General features: G+C 46.2%; 1 protein-coding gene across 6 annotated transcripts in view; it reads left to right on the top strand.

Annotated features, from left to right (window-relative positions):
- Positions 1-54: 54 nt before the first annotated feature.
- Positions 55-21854, top strand: part of HSF2BP (heat shock transcription factor 2 binding protein) — an 87125-nt gene continuing 65325 nt past the window's right edge. The window contains exons 1-4 of one of the 6 annotated variants that reach the window (XM_060099703.1): positions 55-89; positions 931-1161; positions 2015-2165; positions 15532-15635. In XM_060099703.1, coding sequence (XP_059955686.1) covers positions 1153-1161; positions 2015-2165; positions 15532-15635 — 264 coding nt within the window. In that variant the 5' untranslated portion in view covers positions 55-89; positions 931-1152. Of the gene's footprint in view, positions 157-495; positions 1162-2014; positions 2166-15531; positions 15636-21854 lie in introns of those variants that run through there. The other 5 variants (XM_060099701.1, XM_060099707.1, XM_060099705.1 and 2 more) reach the window with 5 other exon arrangements.

Below are 21854 nucleotides of genomic sequence, written 5' to 3' on the forward strand. Positions count from 1 at the left end.
TGGCATCACAGAGGCGCCGGACGCCGCTCGCAGCGCGTTCTGGGAGCAAGCGCGGCTGCCTGGGCAGCGGGCGGGCTCCCGCAGCTCAGGTTCGCGTCGCGCCTGCCCGGCTCCGCAGTCTCTCGGTCGCCAAAGTTCGGGGCCGTTGACTGCGAGGTTAGCCGGCGTTGGGTGTTGGCCAGGAAGAGACGGATGGCCAGTGTTATGTCATCTAGCATTTTTGCGCCCACTCCACGAAGTCCCCATCCGATCGGCAGCTGTTCCCCGGGATACGCGGCACCGAGTCTTTAATCACATTGGACTCCTCGGGCCGCCTGGGCGGTGTGGAGGCGGGGGACAGAGGCCGCCCTTGGGGATTGTGGCGGGATGTTGCGGGCAGCTCTCTCTCCGGCCGCCCTAGCGGCGGCCGGGCTTCACCTCTCCGACCGGCGACCGCCAATGCCCGTGTCCCTGCCGCGAGGATTGGGAGCGTGAGCTTGTCGGTCCGCCCGCGGGCCTGGAGGGCACGCACGCCAGGGACTCGGCGGTGTCGGCTCGCGGCCGGCTTCAGACAAACGAAGTCCTAGTTGTGCGGGAACCGGTACCTTTGAACGCACAGGCTGCACCTTGTTTTGCGAACTCTGTGGGCGTGTAGGGACAGGGCAATGGACTGGGTGATGTCTCCCAGTTCATGGTGGTCGTCTCAGTTACGTAGCAGCCGGCTGCACAAAGGCCCCCTGCCGGGGCAGACCTCCTGAGCAGCCTGTGGTCGGAAAGCCTGGGCCTTTGCTCATGGAGCTTGGGCTGAGCGCAGGTGCCGGGCTGCCGGCCGCTGGTTCCCTTGAACGCATCGCCCCTTGGTCTGACATCCCCCGCCAAACAGGAGAGGCCTGATTCGGTTTATTTCACAGGACACTTACACGTGGGTCTCACTGTCCTTCTACTTTGCAGTTAACAAGTTTACAATCCTGGCTAAGCCAGAAGAGCCAACGCGGGATCTTGCCGACCGAGCACCCGGGTTTCCCGTCGAGAAGGCTGCCCAAACTCTGCGAGGCCTGAGCCTCCCGGCTCTGCGTGCCCGACTCTCGGCGTGGACGTGTTCTCGCGCTTTCTGGCGTGGGGGTCAGAGGGCGCGCTGCCGCGCAGGCGCACGGAGCCGAGGCTGTGGCGGCCATGGGGGAGGTGAGCGGCGCTGAGGAGACCTGCCGGGTCAGTGTGGGCGCCCCGGCCGCCCGCCGTCCGCGGGCCCGGGCTGTGGCGCCCTCCACTCCCCCACTCTGAGCCACACCGCAGCCCGCCTGGGCCTTGCCCAGTGTGCCCGGGGGGGGCCCTGGGCGTCGTCTGCGGACAGCATGGCCTGGGCCGGGGATGGGGGGCGGCGACCCCAGCCCCGGAAACCGCGCGTGCGGGTCTGAGAGGCTGAGCGGTGGGCGGTGGGCGTGCTCCTGTGCCTCCTGTGTCCCCGCCTGCGAGGCCCTGTCGCCGGGTCGGGCTTGTTCGGCCTCACGGTTGCCGGGCTGTCACAGCCGCCGCACGTGGTGGTGCCCGAGCTGGGGGATGGACTTTGGAGCCGCATCCGGGTTCAGATCCCGCTGGTGTCCCCTGATCCTGGGGTTCCTGAGAGTCTGCCTGTGCCCCCGTTTCCCAGCGGGACAGCCTTGAGGGCTGTGGTCAACACGAAGCGCGCTGGCCAGCAAGGGGCTTGGCACACCCAGGAGGAACCCAGTCAAATTCATTTAACTTGTGATTAGCGTGGCGCTGGCGGAGCGTTAAGAAAAAGTTGCTGGCGTTTCCCTGGGCTTTCAGCAGTGGGGCCTCGTTTGCGCTTGGAAAAACTGGCTCGCCCTTTGAAGGCTGGGGCTTCACAGCTCTAGCTGTAATGTACGTAGTGGAGGGCACGTTAGGTGAAGACGTGCTTTTGAAACCACTGTGAACCCAGGAGGTGTTAAAGAGAAGGAGGCAAGCCCACTTGGGCTGCTGGTTTTAGTCATCTGAGGACAAGTGTAGTAATCTTAAGGTGTGCTTGTTCTTTTAGCAAATGGCAACTAAAGAAGAATTTGTTAAAGTCAGAAAGAAGGACCTGGAACGACTGACAACTGAAGTGATGCAAATACGGGACCTCTTACCCAGAATACTAAACGGGGAAGTGCTGGAAAGCTTCCAGAAATTAAAGATTGTAGAAAGAAGTGAGTGTTACTTCATCTTTAGCAGTGCCTGATGGCCACAGCAGGTTGTTTCAGCAGGTTTGCCTTCCGTAGCTGTGAAGTGGCTATCAATGAACTTTAAGGTACTGGTATAGTCTTTGTAATTATGTTTGCGAGCGTCTGATAAGGCACAAGGGAGGGAGGCGCCCACGGTGAGCAACTTGGCTGTGGGCGCGTTTGCGTTGGAGGAAAGGGCTGCCAACTTTCTGAGTATCTGCTGCCATCTCTCCTTTCTCCCCCTTTCATCTTTGGCGGAAGAATTTTATGCTTTATCATTTAAAAGCTCTGTTCCAAAAATTAAGTCTTTTTTGTGTAACTTAAGGATCTTGCCATGCAGCAACCTTGCAGGGGGTCAGATGTGTCTGTAGAGATAGTTCTCTCGATGGAGGAACGGGTCAGTTTTAGCCCTGATTTAAGTTGCTAGGACTTGTCCATTCAGATTCTGAGATTTGAGCTTAGCCATTGTGTCAGCTATCAATCTAGGAGCCCTGCTGAAGTTCCTGGAGCTGGTTCGGGTTGATTCAGTACTTGCCTGACGGAGGCCGAGTTACTATCAGATGAGCCTTCAGTGGTTAAGGCTAACTTACCGTTGTGTTTGATTGTTTGCCATCACTGCTTAGCCTCTAGAAGAGGTGTATCTAGGAGGCCCAGGTCATGTCTTTAGCGCTAGTCCAGGCAGGAGGTATCTGGACTCAACAGTACAAGTTTCTGGTTTGTGGAAAGGTACCTGGTCAAGGGGGCAGCCATATCCAGTTAGAGGGGAGAATGCTCATGGTTGCCATGGCTCCCTGCCTGTTTGTTCTCTCTTCGGAGTCCTCAGACGCGCTCTCGGCCTGCGGTGTGCTCTGGGAGGTGGGCTCCGCAGGCTGCGTGCCTCTTGCCTCCTTGCTGGCTGCCCGTGGTGCTCACCGAGAGAAGGCGTCCGCGGGCAGAAGGGGTTTGGGGCGCTGCCTCCCGCTTCCCCCGCAGCTGTGACTCGCCCCTGGGAGTCGCTCCCAGCTCTCACTGGGCTCCAGGAGCACTGTTTCCCCCCCTCATTCTTTCAGCCGGAGGGCTGCTGCTAGTCCCTGGGTGCCTTGCCATCCCTTTTGGGTCTCTGACCCCTGCTCTCCCCTCTGTAAGTAGTCCTTTCCAGAAAGTCCACACCGGGGTTCCCTTGCTTCCCGCGGGGACGCTGCCAGGTATGCTCTCTGTCACTGGTTACCACAGCTCCAGGTGATTGTCTTCTTAATTTTCTTAGTCCTGATCTCGTGCTCATTTAGGGAAGGAAAGTGCTGGTCAGCAGCTGAGTATGTCAGCCTGCTGGGTAGTTGTATTTCTCACTGAAAATTAATAAACTGGCATTCTGAAAAATACATCAGGGTCTTCTCATGAGCTGGTGAGCAGAAGTCAATTTTTGGAGATGAGTCCTCTGTCAGAATCAGGCTGGTGGTTGCAAAAACGAGGCCCACAGATGAATCCATGGCGACTTGATCAAAGTTAGGCTTTAGGAGATCTTGCCTCACAGTCCCTGGTCTTCCCCAGCCACACCATCACCTCTTTTCCATTGATCTTCTCGGTCTGCTTTGCTGAGTCAGCCTTCTTTGCGGCAGCCTTTCAGCTCGTGGAGGTGCTCGAGGCTCAGGCCTAGGCCCCCTTCTCTCCTCACTCCGTGGCCTCTCCGTGGGCAACCTCTGCACACACATAGCTTTAGTTGCCATCTTGATGGCAGTGTCTCATAGGTTTTTCTCTAGCCTGACTTCTTCTCCAGGCTCAGGGCCCTGTATCTAACTCCTACTTGGCGTTTCTTCTCGCTTGTTTCACATTCATTTCAAGTTCTAAGTGTGTGTCTTAGGGTTATCAGCCTGCAGCCATCAGGAAGGACCTGTATTCTGACAAGGGCAGATTATTGGCTCGTTGCAACGAGGGAGACCACACCCAGAGGGACTGTGGGCATCCTGCCAACAAAGGAAAGGACAGAGTTGCTGTAGGATTTGCGGCAGGGCCGGGTTTACATGGAGTGCAGATGGAGCTGCGATTTCACGGGCTCCAAGCGGAGTAGGTCTGTGTGTGAAGGGGTCAGCATCAGGTCTCACTGCAGTGGCCTCAGGTCCTGCTTCCTTGAAAACTGCAAAATTTAGGTAGCTGGTGGCACATCAGGTCTAGAAATCCTTTATTTGAAGCTCTGCAGCTAGCTGGCTGTCAAGGCCCTGCTCTGTGTCACGGGGACTGTGACCCCGCAGGCGAGAGTGCACGTTTCCTCCTTCTTACTAGTATAATTCCAAACAGCACAATTTCTGATAGTCTAGGATTTTAAAGAGTAAACTTTCTCTGAACAAGAAATCGGTAGCCACTGAAAGAAGGGTTCATCATGGCACTTTACTCTTGCAGTGTGTCGTTGGAAGTGTTGTTTCCTGTTAACTTGGCAGCCAGCTTTCTGTGTCTGTTATCCCAGCCTAGCAAATTGCAGGACAGATTTTCACTTTCTCAGAGCAGGCTAATTTTACTTTCTCACATCTGACTCATGCTATCCCGCCCCTGCCCCACTGGACACCAAGCTTTCCCAGCCTCCCCAGGGCACCACCATCCAGACAGAGACCTGGGATCCTCCTCGTTGCCCACCTCTCCTCTCACTGTTCTCTCCCCTTCCAGCCCCGGCCTGTCTCCCCGTAAGTCCTGTACGTTTCCCCTCATGGATGCATCCAGAATTCATCAGCCACCTCCATCGCCACTGCCTCCACCGAGTCCAGGCCCCTGTCATTTTGCCTGAATCTCTGCTCCTGATGGCATTACCTCATTGCCACTCGCCAGTCCACTTTGTATACTGTAGCCTTAGTAATTGTTAACAGTTCAGTCTGATTATGTCATTCCCCTGCTTAAGTCAGTTTTCAGTGGCTTCTCTTTGCTCTTAGGATAAATACCAAAAAACAAACACAACCCTGACCCAAACCCCCTACCACCCCAAACCTTAAAACTGTACCATGGCTTGAAAGGATTTGTATTATTGGACTTAGCCTCTGGCCCAGACTCATTTCCTTATCTGACTGCCTAGACAAGATTTGTCTTCCTGTTGGATGTTGTCATAGCATCCTGTACTTTTCCTTCAGACAGAATGGTTTTAGTCCCATCTTACAGTATAAATTGGTGGAAGGGCAGGGTCTCCCGTTACATTCTCTGTGCCTGGCTGAGTATTTGGTCCTAAGGGACCACCCAGCCTCCCGTTCCTGCATGCTCTTTTTTTAAAATTGCAGTGGTATCTCGTGAGGCTAGTGTGTGCTGCAGGTCACTGAGTGTATAGGAAGGGAGGGTCGAAGTGGACCGGAGTGCTTGTGGTAGGCTTCACTGTGAACCTTGAACACGAGCTGGCCCTTGAAGACTTCTGCTTCTCTGGTCTGAGGCCTGGCCTAGAAGATGGCCTCCTAAGAGGCATCTTTCACTTAATTTTGGCTCTTGAATTCTTTTTTTTTTCTTTTTCTGGCTGCACTGCGCAGCTTGTGGGATCTTAGTTCCCAGACCAGGGATCGAACCTAGGCCCTCGGCAGTGTAAGCGCGGAGTCCTAACCACTGGACCGCCAGGGAATTCCTTGGCTCTTGAATTCTTATCACTCAGGTGACATGAAAGAAAACAAAAATCACCCCCCCGCCCCTTTATCTCTTTGTGAGGACTAGGTCTGATGGCCCTTCCTTGGCCTTCCCAAGGGCCTGTCTCCCCAGAGGGATCCTATGAGCCATCGCTTTGAAAATGGGTCCCTAGAGTCAGTCCAAGAATCACACGGTGGCAGCCAGAGCTGTTTGACATGTGGGTTCATCCACCCTCTCACTGGCCTGTGGTCCAGGACAGTTCTTGGCTTTGACCAGTAAGAGTTGCTGTGTGCCTCCTGTCTTAAGCAATGAGAAAGGGCAACGTAGGAGTGGATGCAGGCAGGGAGGAAGGAGAGGGAAGCCATACACCTGAGTTTAGGGCAAGTTTCTTTAGGAGAATAGGTGTGCATCTTGGGATGGTTTGGATGGGCTCAGGCTGTACAAGCCAACCAGAGGACTTAGGACGGTGTGATGGGTGTCAGGTCGTGAATGGGACTTAATTCTGCCTCTAGCACGGTAACTTAGTTTCCTTTGGGAAACTGGGCAGTAGGCGGTGGAGTTCGGAATAATCCTACAAGGGTGTTGCCTGAGAATCCTTGGGGAATAGATGAACTTTGAGGGCAGAGGCATGACTTATTAGAGGGGAAATGGGAAGATGTTTTAGGCTAGGGTAAGGCATGTATGAAAGTCACAAATGGGAGTGAGCAGGATTGGTTGCGGGTTAATAAGCTAGTTTTTCTGCTTAACGTGGAGCAGAGGTTGGGGTATAGCCGGTGTCAGTACACGTGAGCAGTTTAAGGAAGACAGAGTAATCACGTATTAGTGTTTTAAATTTGAAAGGAGAGGCAGTTGGAAATTAGCACATGGAAATGACTTCAAAATAGTGATTAAAATGACATTTTCAGGGGAATGATTTTTGCATCTGAGTTAGGATAGGTTGAGGACTTGGTTGGAAGGCGAAGAAAAATTAACAGTAAGGTGCTCATCAAGGAAGGTCTGGACTTGACGTTAGAGTGTGGACTGTGGCTGCATGGATGGAGTGGACAGGACGTGAGAAGAAATGGTTGGTCTGGTTAGGCTCCGTAGGTGGGCGCAGAGCTCAGCCGGGGGATACGGGGATGTAGGAGTGGTCTGTGCCTGCTGCTGTGGGCCGTCTCCTCTCCTTCCCTGTCTAGAACGAGGACAGCTGCGCTTGCCTCACTGGAGGCATCAGGCTTTGCAGTGAGCTCCCCTTTGGCACGTGCTTGGTACAGGCGGGGCTGGGGCGCCCTCCACGGAGAGGACGAGGACGTCCTCAGGTGGAGGGGCCCTGGACACTCGCGTAGTAAACGGGTCCCCGTGATGCGCAGCGCTGCCCAGCCCTCCTCGCGGCGGGTATGGAGGGCTGACTGCAGAGCTGTACTTTGGGGGGTGGGGTGGGATCAGCACTCATAACTCCCGGGTTGTTCAGGGCTCAACTGTACTCAGTAAAAGTTAGCTCACCCCCCTTTTCTGTCATCCCTTCTGGTGCACATTCTTCCAGCAGTGAAAGAGTTATTACTACATCAGCGCATGGCACGAATTTGTTTTAAACTGGGAGAATCCTGCTTTTTAAAAAAAAATAAAATTTTATATAGTATATGGTTGTTCAATATGTAAAATAAATGAAAGTTGTATTTCCTGCATAATTATTTTAAAAATTCAGTTTTATAACATTTACTTTTAAAATCAGTGGGTACAATGAAGGTTTTTTTTAGAATTTATTTATTTATTTTTGGCTGTGCTGGGTCTTTGTTGCTGCATGCAGGCTCTCTAGTTGCGGCGAGGGGGGCCACCCTTCATTGCGGTGTGCAGGCTTTGAATTGCGGTGGCTTCTCTTGTTGCGGAGCACGGGCTCTAGGCATGCGGGCTTCAGTAGTTGTGGCACGTGGGCTCAGTAGTTGTAGCTCACGGGCTGCAGAGCACAGACTCAGTAATTGTGGCGCACGGGCTTAGTTGCTCTGCGGCATGTGGGATCTTCCTGGACCAGGGCTTGAACCTGTGTCCCCTGCATTGGCAGGCCGATTCTTAGCCACTGTGCCACCAGGGAAGTCCCCAATGAAGGTGTTTTGATGAAAACAAAAATTTAACATTAGACATTTTGGAAGACAGTTGCAGTACCATCCTCACTGTCCAGTTTCTATTTTTAATTGTGGTTGTTAAGTAGCAAGAAAAAGACAAATCCCAGAGATAAGGAATTGCAAATGAGAAATGTTTTAAACAGCTCACCTTGTAACATGAGGACAGTTTTCAATTAAACTGATCTTGAAGCTTGAAATCAGAGGGGTCAGATATTTTTGTTTCACAATTAAGTCACCAAGTCTAAGAATTTCTTGCCTTTCTTGGTTGGTAGGTGTTCATTTTGGAGAGAGATGATGGAAAAGCCACTCAGCCTGTTTAAATTTTCATTGTCTTATAGAAGACACTTTCCAAATGAACTATGTTGCATTTGAGATGTTAAATGATATAATTTAAAAACAACTTGCCGCCTTAGTGGCAGTCTGTCAGATATTCACTCAGAGTCTCAGAGGCATTGGAATTATTTAATTTTACGTGTTGACACCAAACATAAACTACAGCGGCATTACTGACATTTTAAAATTTGCAACATTAGTTTTAACTTAAAAAATTTATTTGTTTAAATAAATATATTTAAATGTTAGTAGAGTGCCTATCAGCAATGAATACAAAGAAGTGCAGCCATGATATACTGGAGAGATATTTGACTAGGTTTTTAGCAGAGAAAAAAAGTTACTTTCTGTAATTTGAAATCTGTACAGCAGCACCTTACCTCTGTGAGCATAGTCCAGTAGAACCTTCTGTGGTGATGAAGGTGTTGTATGATCTATGCTGTCTACGTCTGTTTTAAAAATAGCCACTAGCCATCTGTGGCCAACTGACCCAGTGCCATTTATTGAAAAGGCAGTCTTCCCCTCCCGTACTACAGTGTCTTTTGTCATAGTAGGTAGTTTTATGTGGGTCTGATTCTCAATTCTTTCTTAGCTCTGTTATTTATTTTAAAATTATTTTTAAATACTAGTATTTATTAGTGTTTGTGTTGATTTTCTGCTAGGTTATTGTTTATTCTGGCTCCCTGATGAAACTCTCTTGTTGTCTATTCTGGAACATATTGGTCACAGTTATTTCAAAGTCTGAGTCTGATAAATCCATTGTCTGGACCACCTGTTGATCTGCTTGTATTGTCTGTTTTTCCTGTTGGTAGTTCTGGTAATTTTTTTTTTTTTTTTACTGATTTATGGATTTTAAAAAATGAAGTGTGTAGAAGCTCTGGATGTTGATATTTTTCTCCAGCAAAGGACTTTTTCCCCCTGGCTTCTCTCACTCAGTTAGAATGGAGTCAGAGTAGTTCACCTGAATCCAGTTAGGCACTGAGCTGGTTCACGCCTGGTTTCAGTCTTAGTTCCAGCTGGCTTGTTTCTAGTTCATTCTCCGTCTTAAGGTTTTAGCTCTTCAGCTCTTCTTTAGCTCTTAGGGTTTTAGCTCTTTAACTGAGAGCTTGAGTCATTTCCCAGAGTCCTTCCATCTAGGTGGGCCCTGCCTGACCTTCAGTTCTTTTCTCTTTTTAAAAAATATTTATTTATTTATTTGGCTGCACCAGGTCTTAGTTGCAGTATGCGTACTCTCAGTTGCAGCATCGTGTGGGATCTAGTTCCCCGACCACGGATCAAACCCAGGCCCCCTGCCCTGGGAGCGCAGAGTCTTACCCGCTGGAGCACCAGGGAAGTGCCCTGACCTTCCGTTCTGACCTCTCCTGCGCCATGAGGTTGATGACAGCTCTGCCTGACCTCCTGGCCTCTCTGCACTCACCGCCCGCCCGCCTCCCTCTGCAGCCCCTCTGCGCTTCCCCTGCGCTTCCGTCTCCTCCAGGGTCATGGCCTGGCCCAGGTCTCGGCTGCCTGGTAGCTCTGTACTCTGTGGCGAGATGCTCTGCTTAGCTTTGCTGCCTCTTTGCCTGTGCTGCTTTTGAATATGCAGATGCCTTGGGGAAGAGTGGGCTGGAAGGTTGGGCTTGCTCACTTCAGTGCCTTTCCCTCTTCGCTAGGTCTCGGCTCTCAAGGCCTACATGATTTGGGAACTCTCAGATACTTCGAAACAACTTTTTTCTGGTTTGTTCAAATTCTGCTTTCCTACTTATTCTTGGTGGGGGGGGGGGGCGAAGATGGATCTGCTGCATCACCATGCTGGCTGGAAATGGTTCTTCCATGTATGTTGTTATGATTTTTAAATTGTTAAAAATGTATTGTGGTGTCATACAGAAAGGACAGGCTATGGAGATGTTCCAAATTAATGGAGACTGAAGATACATGACAGTTAAATGCAATACCTGATCCTAGACTAGATGCTGTACCTTGAAGGAAGAAAATGCTGTAAAGGGCCATTTTAGATCATTTGACAAAATTCTAAGGTCCGTGGTAGATTAGGTAAAGGTATGTTAATTTTTCTCAAGTTGACAACTGTGTATACTGGGTAACTAAGACATTATCCCTATTCTTGGAAAATGTTCACTGAAGTATTTAGAAGTAAAGGACCATGATATATGTAACTTACTCTAAACTGCCTGAAAAAATGTACTGTGTGTACGCTTGTGTACGGTCCAAATGATGAGCAAATGTGTGAAATGTTAACAGTACGTAAGGGTGGGTAAAGGGTATGTGGGTATTCGTTGTATTATTTTTATTCACGCAACATTTTGTAAGTTTGAAATTATTTCCAAATAAAACAGTGAAAAGCATATTGTAAAATGGAAATACTAATTAAATGTTTACAGAACCATAAGCATCCCTGAGGCACTTGGGGTCTTAGCAGTGGGGTTTGAAAAGCGCTGCACTACGTGATTTCTAAAGCATTTGTGGGGTGTTTTGAGATTAATTGCCCAAGAGTTTGATATTAATGAGAAGAGAGGGGGACCTCTGTTTCAACTCAGAGAAGAATTATTCTGGCCCATAGAAATATGAACTAGGGACTTCCCTGGCAGTCCAGTGGTTAGGACTCCGTGCTTTCACTACTGAGGACGTGGGTTTGATCCCTGGTTGGGGAACTAAGATCTCACAAGCTGCGTGGTGCAGCCACCAAAAAAAAAAAAAAAAAGGAAAAAGAAGAAATATGAACTAGAGAGAGAATCATTAGAGAGTGGGATAATCATTAAAGAGTGAGTGCCAAGAAGATATTATTTAATTTGACCAAAGGTTTATTGTGGCCCATATGAGATAATAAATACCAGAGTGTATCAAGTCCAGCTCCTGGCAGGAAACAGAAGGGGTAAACAGAGCATATCATGAAGCGATGACAGACCAAGGTGGGCAGGGTTTGGGGAACCAGCACAAGGGAGGCGAAGGCCCAGAACCTGGAAGAGTGGGGTGCCGTGGCCCCCCAGCGAGTGGCCAGACTGGCAGGAGGGTGGGTGCTGGGCAGGACCATGCCTCAGCTCGGAGGAGGAAACCACTGCTGCTTGAACCTGGCAGGGGTAATGTAGTGGGGAAGTCGATGTCCCACCCTGCCTCCTGTCCTTGTTTCCTGTGGGGACCCGCTGTCCGAATCCAGCAGGCAAGGGAGCCGGTCGCTGTGGAGGTTGAATTCAACCTTTTACCTCTCGGGACAGAGCAGGTTGGAGAGTGGATCTGAAGGGCGCGTGGAGAGTGTCCAGAATGCAGGGGACTGGGAAAGGAGAAGATGGACTACTGTTTAGTGGACTGAGGAGCAGAAAGGTAGCCAAGGTGGAGGCGTGGAGACATATGTTACTTGGACAGATCACTACCAACCACCCAGTTGTTAACATTGCATTTTATGCCAGTAAATGAAAAGCAGAAGTCCCTGACTCTTTGGTTTGGGAAATAACTTTAACAGAATTCGTTTGAGTTCAGCAAGGTTGATCTTAGTTTTCTGAGATAGAACTCAGTTGAAAATCAATCAGGTAGGTATTCACTGTATGCCTGGTATGTGTCAAGCTCTGCTAGGTGATGTGGGGATATAAAAAGGATAAGATCTGATCCTTTTCCTTGATAATTCACGGGCAGACTGAGGAGCTCCAACGTGGAGGTGTGAAAAGGTAGTGCCGAGTACACTGGCGGTGCCAGCATAGGACAGATTCCTATTAGTCACACGTTTTCTTCCCCTTATGAGAGAGTGCTCCAGTGGCCTTTACGTTAGAAAAAGAAGCAGATTTTTGGCAGCGCAGGGAAAAAAAATTCTATTTCCATATTCTGGTTCCAACTCTCCTCCCCCACTCCCTTTGGTTTGTTTTAAAAATTTGACAGCTAATTAAAGTGTCGTTTGGCTGGAAATGCATTTAAGCTCTTTAACTGAGGTTTTTTTGTGTGTTTAAATGAAGCCCGGAATATTCTCATCTTTTCACTTTTTCAACTTACGTTTTTTGACAGGCCGATTAAGTTAAAATGAGGTCTTTAGGGTGGGCCCTAATCCAGTATGACTGGTACCCTTCTTAAAAGAGGAAATTTGGACACAGAGACAGAAGTACACGGAGGGAAGATAATGTGAAGAGACAGGGAGGAGGCCAGACAAAGGCAGAGGCAGGTTGGGGTTACACTGCTGCAAGCCCAGGGACGTCTGGGGCCACCAGAAGGTGGAAGAGACGGGAAGGATCCTTCATCCACAGATCTCAGAGGGCGCGTGTCCTTGCCAACAGCTTGATTTCAAACTGTAGCCTCCAGGATGATGAGAGAATACATTTCTGTTCTAAGCCACCCAGTTTGTGGTACTTTGTTATGGCAGATCTAGGAAACAAACATACCCTCCAAATCTCAGCTCATCGTAAAGATGGATTCCATCAGTAGCTAATTCTAAGTTCTTTTCTAAAACTATTAGTGAGAAGAACGTAAAAGTTGGTGGCTATTAAAAAGCCCTTATTTTGGATTTGAGACTCTTTACTGAGCTATTTTGATTAAAAACAAATACTTTCTTTTTTCTTATTATATGAAATATCTGATAATTTATTAAATATTACAATTAATAATGTATTATAAACATGCCAGGTGGTAAAGGGTAGGAGAAATCGATCCCTTTTTTTATAGTTTATATTTCTTTAGCTGGGTTTTAGTCACCCCGCTTTTCATGTATGGCTCTCTGTACCCTTCCTGTGAATAAGTTGATAGTCATTCTCATGTTATTAAAGCTATCAAAAAAGGATTCTAAGTTTCAGAAGACATATAGATGTTGAAATGGCCTGTGATTTAGGTTGTTTCTATACACTGATAGTCTGTCTAGGCCACCCTTTTACTCAGATTTCTCCATTTTGAATGCTAAAGCTTAGCAGTTGAAATACAGTCTAGGCTGGGTGGAAGCCTCTTCCTCGTTCTAATACTGAGGCTGGGTAAGGTAATGTCCAGACCATGTCTAATGTACTATATATGTATTACTTCTGTCCCTGATTTTTTTAAAAAATTGCAAAAGCAATATATCCTCTTGTAGAAGAATAAGACATACAATCAAAATAGCTGAGTTTTTTTCTTTATCCAAGGATTAGCTGGACTGTATAAAGAAGTGAAATTCGTTTATGTGACAGGTATTTATAAAGTGTCTGCTCGGTGCCGTGTACTGTTCTAGGCTCGTGAGATGCATCAGAACACGTGAAGATCCCTGCCCTCATGTTTTAGGCGGCAGGCATGCCCTGTGGGCCAAGTTGAAAATGCAGGGAGGTGGCGGCAGTGCTCCCTTCTCGCCACAAGGCGGTGGCCTTGTACAGCACAAAGCCACCACCTGCCTCCTGGAGGGCCTGGGGGGGTGGGTTGACACGCCTGATACTGCCTTTGAACTCTGGGGGGTAGAGTGGGATGGTTTAACCCCGTCCCTTTGTTATGTTAACTTACAGTAAGGTCATAAGCAGCTATATAGAGTGAGAGATTATGAAATTACCGTAATGAGTCTTTTGGGTGGTCATAATTAAGTCCTACATATTTTTACACGTGAGCCATGTAGTTTCCTGTCTTCTTTACCATGTTTGAGTAATATACAGTTTAGTAATAGAAGAAAAAAATTAAAAATTAACTGCAAAGAAAAAGCTTTATGCCACCAATGATTTTATCTCAGTTTTTGTTCATTTTGTTTCTTTTTTGTCTGTGACCATCTGCAGTTCACATTTCATTCATAATTATATATGTTTTCATTTAACATTGTTACAAAAGGCAGGTATGTATTTTTCAAAGTATAGCCCTTGATTGATATAGTTGGTTTCTTGGGTGGCCAGGATTAGTGGGACAAAATAAAGAATTCCAGTGAAAGTCATGTTGTGGTATAATACATCCCACCCCAGTTTCTAAGAAACCCGTTTTAAGAGAAGCTTTGCCAGCTGTTTCACAATCGTTAACTGAACATTTAGCTTTAGGTTTTAATCTCCCTTCTAGGGCAAAGGTCTCTAGAAAATGTAGGCCTCCCTTTATTTTTCCAGAGCTTTTGGAATGCCTGCATTGTTCTTGGCACTGATCCCACCCCCCCCCACCCCCCCCCACCGCCAGTGTGTCGTCTGGGCTTTCCTTGCTGTCCCAGACCCCTAGGTCATAAAGCCACACCCCTTCTCTTTTGTCCATTGGAGGAAGTGTCTGGGAGCCACTTCTCTAGGGTGGAGTGATGCTCCATTTTTCCAGCATCTGCCCTATGAGGCGCTCTCAGGGCAGACTGCCTTGTACTGCCCTCCATTTTCCCGCTATTTTACCTCCCTAGGGCTGGGTTCCGTTGTTTGCTGTTGCTGGCCGTGTGTTGATCTCATTTTGTTGGTGGTGAGAGATGTGGCTGTTGCCCTGAAGCAGTCCCTCTCAAACTCTGTTCCCAGGCCAGCAGTATCAGCCTCACTGGGAACTTGTTAGAAATGCAGATCCTCAGGCCTACTTCAGAGTCAGAAACTGAGGATGGGGCCCGGCAGGCTCTGCTTGGACAAGCCTTCCAGGGGATTCTGATGCACAGTAAAGTTTGAGAATCACTGTTCCCAGGCAGTGCTACTTTAATTAAGAAGTTACACCAGTGGTTCTGAGCACAAGCCCCCCCCTCAAATCTTGGTATATGTTAGCATTAAAACTGATGATATCTTAGTCCTTGAAGTCAAGGCACTTAAAACTTTAAAGTACCTGTTTCTTTTCTGTTTGAATGTCAGTATTTCTGTAGCATAATATTTTTTATTTAGAGTTGACAATACGGTTGATTTCAGATTTATTAACATGGATGTCTTTTGGGATTTTTCTTGGCCCTTTGAGTCATCACCTGAACGAATGTGGTAGCGAGGGAGCGTTCCCTACCTCCCATCTTTCACCGTGGCCACCCCTTGTCTCCATTGCCGCTGCTTTCACTTCTCCATTGACTGCGGCAGCAGCTGTTCCCGTGCAGTCAGTCTGCCCGTGGTGAGACGAGCTTTGTGAATCAGCCCGGCTGGCACCGTCTCCTCACTGAGCTGCCTTCTGCTTTTTATGGAGCAGATACAAGTCTGTGCCATGAGACAGTCGGGTTGCTCAGCCCTGCCTTCAATCCTTTACATAACACGCTGTCTGAAAACCGTGAGTGCAAGTCTGGCAGTAAAACGAAGGCTTAAAAACAGAAAACAGAGAACAAAAAGGTGCTGTCTGCCATGGGCCAAACACGGACAAAACTTAAAAAGCAGGACTTTTAGAAGATTGGTTATTCAAGGACTGGTTATGTGAATAATCCTACCCAAGAAATCAGGTTTTCCTAAGAGGAGATTAAGCAAAATGGATGCTCAGGAGAGATTAGTGATTTGAAATACTGAATATTCTTATGTCTCTTCTAGATCTGGAAAGGAAAGAGCAAGAGTTAGAGCAACTGAGAATGGATTGTGAGCACTTCAAAGCCCGCCTGGAGTCTGTGCAAGAGGACAGCGTGAGAGAGAAGAAGGTACGATGCTCACAGGGTCCCTGTAAAGCACCAGCACTGCGGCCGTGACCACAAAGTGGTGCTGGCCACAGTCCAGCCCTTAAGCCTCAAGACGTTGCAGTTTTACATGTATTTATTCTGAATGGGTTGGAAAATAGTTGATCGTTTGGATTTTACAACCATTTAACGTGGGGGATTATTTACTTGGTGCCTTTTAATAGTCACTTACTGTCAATTCAGTGTTTAAAAGCCCGATCCAAGTTATTAAAACTCATGCATACAATGATTTATAATCAGAGATAAATATATTAAATAGAAACATTTGTAATTAACTTCACACATCATTTACTGATATTTTAGAAATAACCAATTGTATTTCATTTTAACATTTGGGGAGACTCATAATATTTCTTAAAAATTATACATTTTTTTGCACGGAATAAGTTAGTTCCTATTCCTTAAAACTCGAACTCTTCTGCCACTTCTGCTGAAGTGTGGAGCTTGAATTTTTATTTTTGTATAGTAAAGTAGTAATCGTACTAGTGACAGAAGCTGGGATGTGTTGTTAACTGTGTGCTGGCAGGTGGTCAGCAGCTGTGCATGCATCTCACTTGTTTCTCCCAGCACAGCTGGGTCAGCAGGTGCTGTTAACCTGCCGCAGTGCGAGGAGGCTGGTCCCAGGCCCCACTGCCGTGCGCCAAGCTTTGTGTCACGTTACCTCCTTGTGTGGAGGAGTTCTGAAGGTTTGGCTGCAGTGGAGGTTTTCCAAAACTGATGGATTTTGTATAGCCTTTATTTTCCCCCCACGTATTTGTTAATTGTTTATTTATCAAGAAAAACGATTCCTTAGCCCAGATATTCATAGTTCTTAGTTTCATAGTTTAGGAACACAGGTAGGTGACAAACTGCCATGGAAATCAACCCAAAGACATTCTTTACATTCCAGAATCATTTTGCACTCTGAAAGACAGTAGCTTTCCTCGTCGCCTCAAAATCTTTTATGGAATCATAAATCCTGTAGAAATCTGCATGTGCCTTCTTTCTTGGTTCAGCCACAGCAAACTTATAGAAAGCTGCAGCTCCCAGAGATAACAATGAATGCTCCAGCAATATGAAATTGCAGACACTTGGCCAGAAGGCCATGCATCTGAGGTTTCATCAAAGAACTGGAAGCCACGGTAGTTTTTCTCCTTGAGAAAGATGGCTCAACAACATCTTTCCAGACTGATGGAGAAATGGACTGTATAGACTTTAATACCGAGCAAGTAGAGAAGACCAGGGAAAGAGTTTTAGTCTCACAACTGAGTTAGGTTGAGTGTCACACATTGAAAGCTGAAATTCTAGCTCAGTCATGTTCTATTCAGATCATGATACGCCAAGATGGACGCATGGTTAATTTGTCTGGACCTAAAAGTTTCATTGTCTGAAGGAAGTTGACCAGCAGGCAAGAAGGAATTTGATAAACGTGAACAGTGCAATCCATTGGTTCTGTACTCCTTAAAATACCAAGACATCCTTGTTAAGGTTGAAGCCTAAATTGGGCAGAATCTTAGATTTCCTATTTTTTAAAATTGATAAGCATAGGAAAAAATGCATGTTTGGCTGGCATTTTAGATGTAATGCTTAAAAATAAGCCACTCAGGGAAAGTGCCAGAATAGAGGGAGAAATGGCTGTGGTAAAGTAGTGTCCGATCATCAGCATGTTATTGCCCAGACACTCTGACCTTAGTTAAAATGTGGGAATATTTTAGGTTAAACCATTACCTATTTCCAGTTAAGCCTCCTGCTTAATAGTCCCGCCAATTTTATACAGGTTGCAGCCCCTGCAAGTTTGCTGTGACAAGGCCCCGTCTCTTCCTGCTGTAGGGAACTGGCAGTTCCCTTTTCTGTGGCCTTTTCTGCCCAGGTCTGTACAGATCTTGAGGCTGGACTCTGGAAGCTTATTTTAGAGTTGAGGAACTAGGAAAGAATCCAGGGCTAGATACTCAATTACAGTATTGCTAGTAAGTACTTCAGTTGGGGTAAAAGTCATTAAGGAGAAGGCAGACATCACTGAATCCAGCATGTGAGGAAAGATCAGAAAACAAAGTGTGGACTCAAAATTATAAAGGAGATGCTGGGTGAGAAGCAGCGCCTAACCCTCTAGAGGTTCGTCACTGGGACAAGAAAAGCTTGGTTCGTGCCCTCCGTTGAGGTGTTTCCTCAGTGACAGTCGAATGGGGTCAATTTGGGCCTAGTTGGGCCTTGTTGTGATCTAAGGGGTGGGCCGGGAGAGGCCTGGCAATAGCAGCCTTTGAACTCAAGAGAAGAAAGCGCCAGTGAAGCTGTTGGAGGATGTCTGAATTACTATTTGAAGGACTGTGCTGCTACTGTAGGGTTAGCTGAGACCTTCCACAACGTCTCTGCTGGCACAGCATTTAGTGCCTGGCCTGCTTTCCCGTGCGCGTGGACTTGCTTCAGACAACGGGCAGAGTCACAGCGTTCTCTCTAAGGAGCCATGTTTCCCCGGCTTACCTATGGCTTCATCCTCTGTGTGTCTTCTTAGGGCAGCATCTTTCATAGTCAGTAAACTTAAATATGGACTGCTATTTTTTCATTATCTATATTTTTAATTTGTTAGGAAAGAGTTGCTGCTTTTGTGATGATAAATGGGAAGTTGTTGCAAACATTGTATGTTATTTCAGGAAAGTTTTTAAAGCAAAATTAACTGATAGTATAGTTCAGTTATTATAATCAGAAATGAACTACACAAAGATTTTAAAGGAATCTTTAAAATTTTGTGCTTGCTACGCTGTTATGTGTGAGTATTCGCTTTAGGTAAATATATCAGAGTTTGATTATTGTTTCTTTTTAAAATACAGCTTTATTGAGGTGTATTTTGTATACCATAAAATTCATCTGTTGTAAAAGTCTAGTTTGATAATTTTTAGTAGATTTATGCAGTTATACAACTGTCACCCAAACCAGTTTGTGTTTTAGTTAAGACATTTTTTGAAATAATTATAGATTCACAGAAAGTTGCAGGAAGTCCAGGGAGGCCCAATACCCTTTACCCAGTTTCCTCCAGTGGTCAATAGCTTTCACAGTCACAGTTTAGGGAAACCAGGAGACTGACATTGGTGCCATCCACAGTGCTTGTGCAGGTTTCACCAGTTTTGCCTGCACTTACTTATGTGTGTGAGCATAGTTCTGTGCCGTTTTATCATGTGTAGATTCATGAACTCACCTCCACACTCAACATACAGCACCGTTGCATCACCACAGAGACCCCGTTGCGCTACCCCGGTGCACCCATGCCCAGCCGCTTCCCCACGCCTGCCTCCTGGCAGCCACTGATGTATACAGTTGCCACACGGTATCTGTCTAATTCTCTTACTTCAAGAATGCCATAGAAATGGGATAATTCAGCCTATAACCTTTTGATACTGACTTTTTTCACTCAGATCCTTCCAAGCTGTTGCATGTATTAATAGTTCGCTTCTTTTGATTGCTGCATAGCATCCCAGGGTATGGAAATATCACAGTTTAAATGTTCTCCCATTGAAGGACATTTGGGACACTTGGGTTGTTTCCTTTTTTTTTTTTTTTTTTTTTTTTTTTGCTATTGTGAACATGTGTGTATAGGTTTTTGTGTGAATATATGTTTTCATTACTCTGGGATAAATGCCCTAGAGTGCGATTGCCGGGTTCTGTGTCAGGTGCGTGTTTAGTTTTGTAAGAAATTACCAAATTGTTTTCCAGAGTGGCTGTACCCTTTTACATCTCACCAGCAAAGCATGAGTGATTCACTTCCTCCACACCCTAATTAGCATATGGTGTTCTCACTATTCTTTATTTTAGCTGTTCTGATAGATGTGTTGTAGTGATTCGCATTTCCCTGTTGGCTAATGATGTTGAACATCTTTTCATGTACTTATTTGTTGTCTATATATTCTCTCCTGTGCAATATCTGTTTGTGTCTTTTGCCCATTTTCTTTTTTTTTTTTTTTTTTTTTTTTCTTTTTGCGGTATGTGGGCCTCTCACTGTTGTGGCCTCTCCCGTTGCGGAGCACAGGCTCCGGATGCGCAGGCTCAGCGGCCATGGCTCACGGGCCCAGCCGCTCCGCGGCATATGGGATCCTCCCAGACCGGGGCACGAACCCGTATCCCCTGCATCGGCAGGCGGACTCTCAACCACTGCGCCACCAGGGAGGCCCTTTTGCCCATTTTCTAGTTGGATTTTTTTTTTTAAGTTATTTTAGCGTTTTTTTTTTTAATAGTGTTTATTTTTACTTGTTGACAGTTTGCTTTATTTATTTTTGGCTGTGTTGGGTCTTCGTTTCTGTGCGAGGGCTTTCTCTAGTTGTGGCGAGCGGGGGCCACTCTTCATCGCAGTGCGCGGGCCTCCCACCATCGCGGCCTCTCCCGTTGCGGAGCACAGGCTCCAGATGCGCAGGCTCAGTAATCTTGGCTCACGGGCCCAGTCGCTCCGTGGCATGCGGGATCCTCCCAGACCGGGGCACGAACCCGTGTCCCCTGCATCGGCAGGCAGACTCCTCAACCACTGCGCCACCAGGGAAGCCCCTAGTTGGATTTTTTTAACTGTTAAATTTAAAGTGTTCTTAATATGTTCTAGATAAAAGTCCTTTATTGGATATATGGTTTGCAGATTATTTTCTTCCAGTGTGTGGCTTGTCTTTTCTTCTTCCTCACGGGGTCTTTCACAGAGCAGAAGTTTTACATTTGGATGAAGTTCAACTTGTTGATTTTTGTTTTTATGGATTGTACTTTTTGTGTTACGTCTAAGGACTTTTCACCTAACCCTAGGTCCCAAAGATTTTCTCCTGTTTTTTTTCTAACAGTTTTATATTTTTATGTATTTTGTTTATGATTCGTTTTGAGTTAATTTTTGTATAAGATGTGAACTTAACGTTGAGGCTCATTTTTTTCTTTCTCTCTTTTTTTTTTCACCTATGATTGTCCATGGTATTTTTGGCCTTTTAGATTTTAGCCATTTTAGTGGATGTAATGGTATCTCATTGTGGTTTTAATTTGCATTTTCCTCATGACTAATTTTCTTGAACATTTTTTCGTGTGTTTATTATCCATTCATATATTTTCTTTGGTTAAATGTTTATTTAAATCTTTTGCCTTTTTAAAAAAATTTTCTTTGTCTGAGTTGGGTCTTCGTTGCAGCGTGCGGGCTTTCTCTAGTTGCAGCGAGCGGGGGCTACTCATTGTGGTGGCTTGTTGCAAAGCAGGGGCTCTAGGCGTGCGGGCTTCAGTAGTTGTGGCATGAGGGCTCAGGAGCTGTGGCTCTCGGGCTCTAGACCACAGGCTCAGTAGTTGTGGTACACGGGCTTAGTTGCTCCGCGGCATGTGGGATCTTCCCAGACCAGAGCTCAAACCTGTTTTTCCTGCATTGGCAGGCGGATTCTTAACCACTGCGCCACCAGGGAGGTTCCGCCTATTTTTAATTTAATTTGTCTTATTTTTGAGTTGTAAGAGTTCTTTATATATTCTTCATACAAGTCTTTTTTTCAGATATAGAAATATTTTCTTTTAGTCCATGGCTTGTCTTTCTACCTTCTTACTCATGTCTTTTGAAGAGTAAAAGTTTTAAATTTTGATGAAGTTCAATTTATATATATATATATTTTTTGGCTGCACTGTGCTGCTTGCGGGATCTTAGTTCCCGGACCCTGGCAGTGAAAGCACTGAGCCCTAACCATTGGACCACCAGGGAATTCCCAGCAATTTATAATTTTTTAATGGTTTTAATTTTTTAATGGTATGATTTTGTTGTGATATCTAATAAACATTTGCCTAACGCAAGGTCACAGAGGTTTTCTTCTAGAAATTTTACATTTAGGTCTATGATTCATTTTGAGGTTTTTTTTTTTCATGTATGAATATCCAGTTGTTTCAGCATCATTTGTTGAAAATACTACTTTTTCCCTTGAATTGCCTTGGCAGCTTTTAAAAAATCAGTTGCCATACATGTCAGTGTTTCATTGATCTATATGTTTATCCTTATGCCATTACCACAGTGGTTTGATTTCTGTAGATTTATTTTGTTTTGTTTTGTTTTTAAATCAGGTGGTGTTAGTCCTCTAACACTGCTTTTCTTTTTCAAACTTTTTTTTTTTTTGCATTTCCATATGAATTTTAGAATCAGATGATCACTTTGTGCAAGTAAGCCTGCTGAAATTTTGATAGGGATTGTGTTGAATCCGTAGATCAGTTTGGGGAAAATTACCC

This window comes from Mesoplodon densirostris, chromosome 5, assembly GCF_025265405.1.
Source record: "Mesoplodon densirostris isolate mMesDen1 chromosome 5, mMesDen1 primary haplotype, whole genome shotgun sequence".
Classification (NCBI taxonomy): Eukaryota; Metazoa; Chordata; class Mammalia; order Artiodactyla; family Ziphiidae; genus Mesoplodon; species Mesoplodon densirostris.